Raw genomic sequence first — 11,013 nt, 5'->3', positions numbered from 1 at the left:
GAGAGAGAGAGAGAGAGAGAGAGAGAGAGAGAGAATCGATTCAGGCTGGGCTGCTGTAACCCAGCTCCAGTTTGCCTTGCCTTCGATGACTACACCCCGAGAGGAGGAGCGAGAGGCTCATAGTAGGCGTCAGAATCCTCAATTTCCAACTTAGCATCCTGGCAGGACACTCTCCGAAGCAAAGCCCCATCCGAGAGCAAAAAACTTGTCCCGCGCGCTCGGCATGAGAGTCACAGCGCGCGCAGAGGGTGAGAGAGCGCCTCGAAAATCCGCGTGTGAGTCTGACAACGACTGATTAACGAGTCTGAAGTCTATGCATTCGTCGTCCTCTTTAATTTCCATCACTGCTATCAACGTGAGGAGGACGGGACGGAGGTCTGTTTACTCGGAACTCTATGAGCGAGCGCGGAGAGCGCGTGAGAGTTTGAGGGAGAAGAACTCAAGTGAGAAGCTTATATTTGGATCTTCACCATGGCGTACCCTCAGGGCTACTTGTATCAGCCATCCGCCTCTTTGGCACTCTATTCGTGTCCTGCCTACAGTACAAGCGTGATATCGGGACCCCGGACTGAGGAGCTAGGGAGATCTTCCTCTGGCTCAGCTTTCGCTCCCTATGCCGGATCTACAGCGTTCACCAGCGCCTCGCCAGGCTACAATTCCCATCTCCCGTACAGTGCTGATGCGGCCGCCGCCGCCACTTTCACTTCTTATGTGGTGAGTGCGCTATATTCACGGTCCTGTTTATTTTCCTACTTCTGGAAAGTTGGGCGGATAAATTGTTATGCTTCGTTGTAATGCACATTCTGTTGCAAGAACGAAACACACTGTAATCATTTGCACAAGATCTGCGGTTTTAACAATCAAATATGCATTCGCGGAATTTGGTTGGGTTTCGTGACACTTTTAATAATACATATTGCAGCACAACATTTTAAAACAACCAGAAATTGTTCTAAAAATAAACATAATAGACTTTGATATTTTCTCTACACAGTAAATGAATACGTTAATTTCGATTCCAATAAATGCAAACAGAAAAAAAACATACAAACATAATTTCACGTTTTTAATGAATAAAAAAATATATATTTTTGGTGTTTATTTGTGGCAACACGATTTCCTCGGTTCTGTGGGCAGCAGCTGAGTAATATCCTTTTTATATCAAAAGGAATAAATTATCAGTTGCTCCCCATTTGTCTTAATCGTGTATTTAGTCAAATAGGCTACTCAAAGGAAACATGTTTTACCGGCTATTTAAATGTGAAATTACGTGCACGTAGGCCAGCGCTGGTCAACGCGTGTAGTAGCTACACTGTCAGATGACCCAACATAACGCTGCAACTTCTAATTAGCTGGCTAATCTGAAAATAAACATTGTCAAAAGTCAGTATCACTGTCGAATAAAGATTTATGAACGCTAACAAAGAGGAGGGATTTTGGAGAGAACGTTGTGAAATTGCATCTCACAATCATTCCTGCTGGAAAAATTTAAACGATAGAATACGTGGCCCTGCGGCCTTGCGCTTTACTATTTAGATTAATTAGATTTAAAGTGTGTACATGTCATGTGGCGTGCATGTGTGTGCGTAGTGTTTGTTTATGGTGTGTTTGCGTAAGTGATCTGTAACCGATCCTACATTGTGCGCAGCTGTCCATAAAGTGATATTTTGCTAATAAAACAATTGGTTTGGCTCCTTGCAGAGCTCCCCGTATGACCACACGACAGGCATGGCCGGATCTATAGGGTATCATCCTTACGCTGCTCCCTTGGGCTCGTACCCGTATGGAGACCCAGCTTACCGCAAGAATGCTACCCGGGACGCCACAGCCACTTTGAAAGCTTGGCTTAACGAGCACCGGAAAAACCCGTACCCCACCAAAGGCGAGAAGATCATGCTGGCCATCATTACTAAAATGACCCTCACTCAAGTGTCCACCTGGTTCGCCAACGCCAGAAGGAGGCTAAAGAAAGAGAACAAGATGACCTGGACCCCACGGAACCGGAGCGAGGACGAGGAAGAGGACGAAAACATTGATCTAGAGAAAAACGACGACGACGAGCCAAACAAGCCCACGGACAAGGGAGACTCCACAGACACAGAGGCAGGTCTGTGGAAAAATCATCAATTTTTCATCGCAGTCGTTTCCACTCCGGGCGCAAAATTGATTGCTGGTTAATGGTGGTATATTATTTATAATGGGAGAATTGCTTTAAATAATAATCACCTTGAACTCCTCTAATTTGACTTCTTATGGACTGAGAATTGCTCGTGACGTATGGTGTTTTGCACTTCATTTATCTCGAGCTGCATAATAAGGACACAGCTGGCGCACGGCATCTCATTTATAGCTATAATAACACAAGCCTCTTTATAATAATAATAATAATAATAATTTCTTAATTAATAATAATAATAATAATTTCGTAATTATTATTCATAATAATAATAATAATTATTATTATTATTATATAAATGTCAAATATTAAACAACGTTGCACGGAAATAGGTAAATGAATTGAATGAGGTTTTTTTTTTTTTTTTTTTTAACTGTAAAACCAGGAATATACAACAGTTTTAATTGTGCATGTGATATCTGTCTCATCTTCAAAAATTCTACACCATGTTGTTGTAAACCAGTCTTGCTTAATCAAAACTTTTTTTTTTTTTTTTTCTTTTTTCTTTCAGATCATAAACTTATCAACCCAGGGGAGATACCATGCGACAGATTTAAAGACGAGACTCATGCTAAAGATCTTGATCCACCTTTGACAGACTCGGAATTAAAAGACACAGAGGAGCGGACGGATTTGCTCGCAGAGCAAGCGAAACCCACCACCTCCTCTCCCCCCGTCCTACAGAGAGGGAATGATCTCATTACGCAAGAAAAGCCCTCAGAACCGGGCCACGCCGCAAGCACGGGGAACAGCAACGTAACGTCTGTTATTCATTCTCCCCCTTCGGCGCCCAAACCCAAACTCTGGTCTCTGGCCGAGATCGCCACGTCTTCGGACAGGTGCAAAGGGAGCAGTGAGGCTCCACAGGCCGCGGGGCTGGGTCAAAGCACAGTCATAGCCAGCGCTGCCTCGCCGAGCCGTTCCTCCCCTCAGTGCCCTCTCCCTAATAACACGGTCCTTTCTCGGCCTATTTACTACACGTCCCCTTTTTACCCGGGCTACACGAACTATAGCACTTTCGGACACCTCCACAGCAGCCACGGCACCAACACCAGCTCAACGGCACATTTCAATGGATTAAGCCAGACTGTTTTAAACAGAGCCGAGGCTCTGGTAAGAGAGAGCAAAGTAAGAAGCCAAACACAGGTAGATCTTTGTAAAGACTCACCTTATGAGCTAAAGAAAGGTATGTCAAACATTTAATACCGGATTCATCGCCAATCACACGGACATTTATTTATTATTTGTGGTTGCTTAAAGAAGAAGCAAAAGACGAAGAATTCTGATTAAAAAAAAGAAATAAAAATAAAAAATCCGAGGACAATTATTTTCTGAGTAAATGCTTATCCTCAAAATCTTAGTTTCTGAATTGTTAATCAAGAGGATGTAACTTCTAAGAATTGTCTTAAACGCTGCAGCCGCCTGAGTCTATTTGTATTAAAGACTAATATGTATATTTAATGTAGCATTTTGTATTTAAAATGGACAATACACTATCTTTGAAGTAAATTATGGAAAAGAAAATGTGTGCAGCGACTGATTTGGGAATTTGAATGCATGTGAATGAGAATTTGATAGCTGCACAATTTAAAGCGATATTATTTACTTGAAGATAAATGACATCATGACAAGGACAAGTATTCTTGCTAGACGCTGAAATGCCTTGGAGTAAAAGCAGCGTGATAATACTTGAAATTAGCAGGTATATATACTGTTTAAGGATTTACCCCTAAAAACAAGAAGGGGCGGTGAAACTCAGGCGGTTTGGGAAGAGCCATATGAAGACGAGGCTTTATTTGTCGGTTCGATGCTGTTAAGTTTTTTTTACGGAAGTTCTTTTTTTCCCGATAGCCTTCTGTCGGGGCAATGCTCGTCTCTCTTTTGCAAACAGAGAGATGGCTCGACGGATGAATATTGATATGACAACACCGGCAAAAGTGTCGAGCAGTCATTTAACCCAATTACATTCCAACCGCGTCGTGTTATATGCAAAGCAATCAGGTGGCGAACTCCAGTAATGAGTTCGATTTTATGCCAAATTTAGACCTCATTACTATTTCCTAGGCGTGGCAAAGTGGTTAGAGGCGCGCGGCGGTGCGGAGTTGGTCTGGGAGCATACTGCTCTGTTATATCATTAAATGGTAGGATAGGCTTAATAGTGCTTTGGATTATAGACGCTGATGGCTTTCAAGAGTGTAGCCAAGGTGCCGTGACAAGCAAATGTCCCCCTGGCATGGCCTGTCCCTTAGTACCGTCCTGCACCTCTACCCTCACCCGCAGGTAGGTGTCACACTTGCTCTTAATTTCGAGGCCTGACTCTTCAGGAGACAGAGAGTGAACCTTCTTCAAGAGGCGCTGATAACCAGGGAGAGTAACAGATTATAGCTGAGATGTATTCAAAAATGTGTTTAAGAAATTACTGAAAGAATTATGAAGGTACAAAATGTTACGCAGAGATTATAATTAAGAATAAAAATAAATTAAGACTTCAATTGTTTTAGTTACACATTTTAAGCAATTTCAGTCTCCAAATTACAAAACAACAAATCTCATTTATTATATACAATTAACTGGAACATAATCACAAATCCTTCGGACAAAATTATATTATATATATTTTGACTATAATAATTTATATTTGTTGGTCGTTCGTTATACGTTATATATAGCTTAAAAATCAGTTGTATAATTCAACATGGTTCCATGAAATATCATATGATTATTATAAAATGTTAATACGATTAATATAATTGACATTCAATCTCGAAGTATGGTCTATTTAAAACAGACACGAACAATTGTACAAACACATCCGCTACATAGCACTGATATTTTGAATTATAATCCTTGAATTATAATCTGAAATGTATAATAATAATAATAATAATAATAATAATAATAATAATAGAAGGAGGACGGGAAGCGACTTGATTCAGTCGGAGGTCGTGTCATTAATCTCTATAGTTTACTTTGCGCACTCCAGTTGAAAAGTCCCCTGGGTTTCATTTAATTCCCCTGGCTCTAATGTCCTTCCCCGGCAGCAGAGGGGGTGAGGGGGGCAGCTATATTTAATCTCTCGGAGTGGGATGGAGCTGCCACTGCACCACATCAGCCGGCTAAATAGCATAATTATGTTTTTCTTTGCTGATCCCTCTAGGAGTTGAAGCATTCGATGCAATGCTCCGAGTGTGCATAAGCCCTTCTAAAAGTTTCAAAAGCAGCAATTTATATTTTTGAAAACAGATGGTTGCATTTTTCCTCCCGAATTAATATAATCAACATTCATTCGTCTGAATTGTCACTTTTTTTTCTTCTTCTTATTCTTACTCTTCTTTTTTTTCTTTCTTTTTTTTTTTTTTTTTTTTACAAAATATACTCTCTTCTAATGCTGACAATCCAGGCTTAAATATTGAAATAATAATTTACGATCTCATTTTACGCATGATGAAAATCAATTGGATATTTCAACGGGTGGACGGGGATTGACTAAAAGCTGATTTCAACGCCTATATAGACACAACAGAGAAAGCATTTTAAACACACTAAAGATGCCTAATGTATTCTATAAAGGTCGTGTGAACTTCATCCAACTAGAATGTACTTTAAGAGGCTATAATGCAAAACCAAAATCTATATTTAACTCCTGAATTATCAAAGGTCACTCACTAACACATGACTTAGCCTAAATCAGTGATTGTTTAATTTGCTGTGTTATATGATGATAACGAAAGACATGGGATTTAGTTATTTTCTCTATTATAATTATTTTAGGCTATATAGCCTATATATTGCGATTTCGTTTATGTAGCCTACATTTTAAACACAGGCGTCAATTATCTTCATCTTAACACAATGTGATACGATCTATTAAACCAGTAAACTTTCGGACTCGGGTCGACCGGTTCGTGCTTTTGTGAGAATGAATAAACGCGCAAACACCGTAATGATCCTACACGACTTTGTTCAACTTTTTCCCCGCGTCTCTCTGTCTCTCTTTCTCTCTCTCTTCCAGTTGAATGGGTCTCAGACTCATTGTTCGGAAGAGATCCACAGTCACTGTGTGTGCATGTCAAGTGAGAGCAAGACAGTTCCCACGTGTAAAAAAAAAAAAAAAAAAAAAAAAAGAGAGAGAGAGAGACTGAGACGAATCTAACTGATAGGCTAAATAAATAAAGTACATATTGAAATAAGATTTCAAAATGTAAATTCAGTGTTCTGCGAAGAGACTTTAGGCTATCTCAGCTGTAAAATTAATAAAAGGAAGAGAGTAGCATATAGCTACAAAAAAGCCAGTGAACATAAATGTCTTCATCCACGAATTGTGATGTAAACTCTGGGGGAAAAAAAAAAAATGGTTATACATCTGTATTAATTTCAGCGTCTTTTTTGAACAATAGGCTAAATTGAGCCATTGTAGGGGAAAACGAAATTGTAACAAATTACTGAAACGAAATTATTGTATAAAAAGCGTTTATTACCGTGCTTTTCAAAATATATTGAAAAATGCGAGTCTCGACCGGCCCCTTGCTTTAGGTAACTAGCCTATTTGCTCTCATTAGAAACGTGAGAAGCAGGAAAAAAAAAAAAAAAAAAAAAAAAAAACTCTTATTCTCAGAGAAACTGGACCAACAAAAGTCAGAATAAATGGGGAGAGACAAAAACAAACCAACGTAAACTAATGAATTTTGTGTACATGAACTACATGAATAAAAAAAAAAAAATTACATGAATTAAGAAATATAATGGGTATTGGAAATAATTTAATTAAACTGAACATACACACATGCATATATATATATATATATATATATATATATATATATATATATATATATATATATATATATATATATATATATATATAGCCTATACCCAAAATGTATTTTAGAGATCTGACCGCATTCTGAATAGCCTAAAATCTATTTTTACATTTCTAAACATCACAAAAATGTTAGTAAAATTGCAAAGAGAAAGCTGATCCTCTAAAATTCAGTGTATAAATATCCTCTGGTGATATTCCTAAACGTGTTTGCATATATCATTCAACAATAGCCTTTGCACGCTCAATAAGCCCACAAAACCCAAGCAAAAATTTAACATTTTAATGAACATGATTATGTTGCACCCCTGCTTAATACATTATTTAAAACCGAAAATTTGATCTTAAAACATTTACGCGTAAAATTACACCTGCCACGTAATCGAGCGGAGAGCGACGGGGCCTCCCCATAAACAGGTAAAGTCTACGGCGTAATCAGAACCTGTTGATAAAATAATCGCTAAATCACCGTTAAAATGTACTGGACCAAGTGTTCCAAAACGGATTTCTGTGTAATATCGACAGTCCACCTGATAACAGTCAACGACTACTTGATCCCTCCACACTGACACGACTCCAGCTGAGCCGAATCAAATTCAGCTCGAATGTGTAAAAGGACACCCTTTTATTTGACCTGCTTATAAATATGCGTTGGGACATCTGCGCGAGGCAGCAGAGCAAGTGTGGCCAAATTCAGAACTTTTTTCCCCCCTCTTTCTCTCTCTCCCCTTGAAGTGAACAATATGTCGGTTGATTAGCGCTAGTTAGTTTATAAAAACGGAGAGAGAAAAAGACAGGAACTGCTTGACGGGACCTCGGTCGGGAAAAGAAGAAGGAAAGATAAAAAGCAGGGGGGGAAATACGGAGGAATAATCGCAAAAGTTATAGAGTGAATAATATTCTCAAAACATCATCCTCACCCCCAAACCTTCAATAAAGAAACTGAATTTGAGTGGTCTATTCAGTACGGCATGCTGGGAATACCTCCTCCCTTTTATTTAATCATCCAATCCCACTGAGGAACCTCTTAATTAATTATGGGTGCTAAAAATTCACACCAGCTGTTTCTCTCGTACTCTCTCTTCACTCCGGGGCGAAGAGTGTGACGCGGCCATGGGGCGTAATTTTCACAAATTAGCCTATTTTCTCCCCCAAAAATCGAGCTCCTGTCAGGGCTGCTCTGACGTATTTCATTTCGCGGGCTCTAACCGCTCGTAGACGAAGGGGGAAGGAGAAGTAAAGGGCGGCTTTTCGGCAAAGTCACGGCCCATTCGACACTTATAAATCGTTTGTGTTAAAAGAACATTTTAGATAGGCAGACGTACATTGTAAGTTGAGCCAGATGAAGTGACAGGCTGTGATTTACTGCTATTTACCCCCACTTTAGCCTAGACTTCACCCACTGTTTTCCTATTGCCCGCGTGCGGCTCTCTGGGGAGAGATTACACGTGTCATTTTCAGCTTTCTGATGTTTTAAGTGAAACCTCCATACATAGTTTTTTTCCTAAAGAAGGAAAACATTAACGAAGAATGATGACCCGAGCGCGTTTTGACAAAATAGCTATTATGCAAAGAATAAAACAATAGTAAATTAATTATTAAGTGCGAAAGTTAAACCAGACATATTTTCATCTGTAAATTGTTAAAGATAAAATTGCTCTAAATCAAATTAAATAAGAGCATAATTGTGTTTATGTGGATTTGTTTAATTAAAAACAAGCTTTAACTTAAAAACACTTTATAATATTGGTTAGCCTATATATAAAGATTACACCGCACCAGATCAAGTTCAAGACCAAACTGATCTCCCATTCCCAACTCATCTAGGGGTTGCCTTTCCTTCAACTGTCCAAACTATTAGATTATTCATCAAATTAACTACGAAAGCAATCAGTATCACAAAAACAAGAACATATTTAACAACATTCATAAAATACTTCTAAAAGATCAATTCATTTCATTTTCTGTGAAATGGCATTATTTGAAAGTTAATAATATTATATTCACTTTTTAATTAATTAATTATGTTTTCTCTGTTTACACAGTCACTACAATTAATGATAAGCATATGCAGGATACTATGAAATATCAGCCCAATTGAAAGGTAAACCTGCACAAGGGTGGAAAAGTTTCGTTTTAATGAATATATAAACGCTTTTTTCACTGCAAGGAAAAAATACAGGGACAGTTTTCAACACATTAGGCTCAAGTCCTAAGAGTCCCACAGCACCACTTTGCCTAGATAAGCGGCTAGTATTATTACATTCTTAATGGTTCAGATTAAGATTGATGAACTGTTTTCTTTTGGGCACTACACAGGGTCCACGAGAACGAGGGGAGAGGAGAGGGGGATGTAGGAAAGAGGGGATGAAGGGAGGTCTACAAGCTGCCTGTTTATTTTCATTTGGCCTTTTAAATGATCCCTTTCTTCTAGACATCTGTTCCACATTATGACACTGATATTTAGCCTAATGGCTGTTCTGATGCGCTGCTCTGTGAGATAGCAGGAGTGAGCGGCCATTATCTGCAGCCCACCTGGGGAAGAAAGCCAAGCCTGATGATGGAAGTTATGCAGGAGAATGAGGGGCAATCATCTAATTTTTTCCTGACTTTTTTTCTTTCTTTCTTTCTTTTTTTTTTTTTTTGGAGGAAGCTGACCAGTTTTTCACAGAGAAATTTCCCCCTCTCAGGCTGATGGATGCAAATGTAAGCTCTGTAATTGGATCAGTTCCCCAGATACAGATAAATGGCTGCTGCTTTACTGGGGTTATTTTCAGCTATGTGAAGACAGCAGTGTGTCTCTATGTGTGTGTGTGTGTGTATGTGTGTGTGTGCATGTTTAGGCAATATTAATGAGAAGGAGTTGAGACACGCTTTACTCAGTCACAACACTGTGTGCCTGGACCTACTGTACACATTCACACACTAAATGAGGAGAAGGCACTGCCCTGTGACTGTTTTCTTTCAGGCACTTCACAGGGTGTTGAACTCCCACACACACCAATTAAGCGAAGGCACTTGCTGATAATGTACAACCAGCAATTAACATATGTTAGACCACAATTACATTCAAGAAACAATAGCACGTTTTCATGAAATTATTTTCTTTAAATGGATACTTCACCCAAAAATGAAATTCTGTCATCACTTACTCAACCCCATGTCAGTCCAAACCTACATGACTTTCTTCTGCAAAAAGAAATCATGTTTTGAATTTTTGGGTGAACTATACCTTTAAAATATTAGATCTTTCTGTCTCTTTATATACACACTATATATAGTCTTTCATTTGTTTGCTAAGCACCTTCTAAACCAAGTATTCTGGTTGCGTGCCAGCAGAGAGAGTGTTGGCTAGCTCTCTGATTAGCAGCGTGCTTTACAGCCAAGCAGAATAGGTAATCTCATCAGCGAGGCTTTTTCAACTGATAAACGCCAACTGTGGCCTTCCTTCAACCTCCCGTGCTGGGGCTCGTCTGCCTGGACCCCCCCCCAGACAGGATCCTGCCAAATACATTAATACCTGTTACACTGCAGGAAAGGGGGCAAGTCTGATCCCAGGCTCAAATAATCGATTGACCTCATTTTCAGTGAAGGCGCCATTTCCAGTCTGAGAAGTAATTCTCTGGCTGAGAATGCCAGAGCCATCTGGGCAAGATAGGTGTAGCATGGCATGATTTCACCTGCCTGCCAAACACAGAGCAAAGGGGCCACAGTACAACATTGTGCTACAGAACACAAGAGAGATTTCAACACAAGCTCATTTCAGTCTGATTACCATTCAGGTGAGCCCTGGCGGTCACAAAACAAAACCAGTGCTCTTAAAGTGCATTTTCTTTTAATGTGAATTCACATACAATATTGAGTACCTGGATTTGACTTGCCATTAAATGGATAGTTCATCCAAAAATTTAAATTGTCATGATTTTTTTTTTTTTTTAAACGCCTTTTAAAAAAGTCAGTGGGTGTAACTGAATTTCATTGTATGAATATTCTAAATATCTTATTTTATGTCTCACAG

At 39.2% G+C, this 11,013-nt stretch overlaps 1 protein-coding gene across 2 annotated transcripts; it reads left to right on the top strand.

The window, feature by feature from the left end:
* The first annotated feature begins 147 nt into the window (after positions 1 to 147).
* On the top strand, positions 148 to 3,700 carry irx5a (iroquois homeobox 5a). 2 transcript variants are annotated; one of them, XM_051900180.1, is made up of 3 exons: positions 148 to 714; positions 1,702 to 2,103; positions 2,688 to 2,907. In XM_051900180.1, exons 1-3 carry the CDS (start codon positions 472 to 474, stop codon positions 2,769 to 2,771), a joined length of 729 nt encoding a protein of 242 aa, XP_051756140.1. In that variant the 5' UTR covers positions 148 to 471; the 3' UTR covers positions 2,772 to 2,907. The 2 variants fall into 2 exon arrangements, with proteins under 2 accessions (XP_051756140.1, XP_051756139.1); XM_051900179.1 differs by having other exon boundaries at positions 154 to 714; positions 1,702 to 2,107; positions 2,688 to 3,700.
* Positions 3,701 to 11,013: the final 7,313 nt, after the last annotated feature.

This window comes from Ctenopharyngodon idella, chromosome 7 (assembly GCF_019924925.1).
Source record: "Ctenopharyngodon idella isolate HZGC_01 chromosome 7, HZGC01, whole genome shotgun sequence".
Lineage (NCBI taxonomy): Eukaryota > Metazoa > Chordata > Actinopteri > Cypriniformes > Xenocyprididae > Ctenopharyngodon > Ctenopharyngodon idella.
Note: the sequence above shows the minus strand (reverse complement) of the source record. Positions and strands in the feature narration are given on the sequence as shown.

Excerpts from the sequence above, each read along its gene's own strand:
- irx5a (XM_051900179.1), top strand. The coding sequence starts at position 472 with ATGGCGTACCCTCAGGGCTACTTGTATCAGCCATCCGCCTCTTTGGCA. Across the intron at positions 715-1,701 it reads CCACTTTCACTTCTTATGTG|AGCTCCCCGTATGACCACAC; the intron begins GTGAGTGCGCTA and ends GGCTCCTTGCAG. Across the intron at positions 2,108-2,687 it reads CTCCACAGACACAGAGGCAG|ATCATAAACTTATCAACCCA; the intron begins GTCTGTGGAAAA and ends TTTTTCTTTCAG.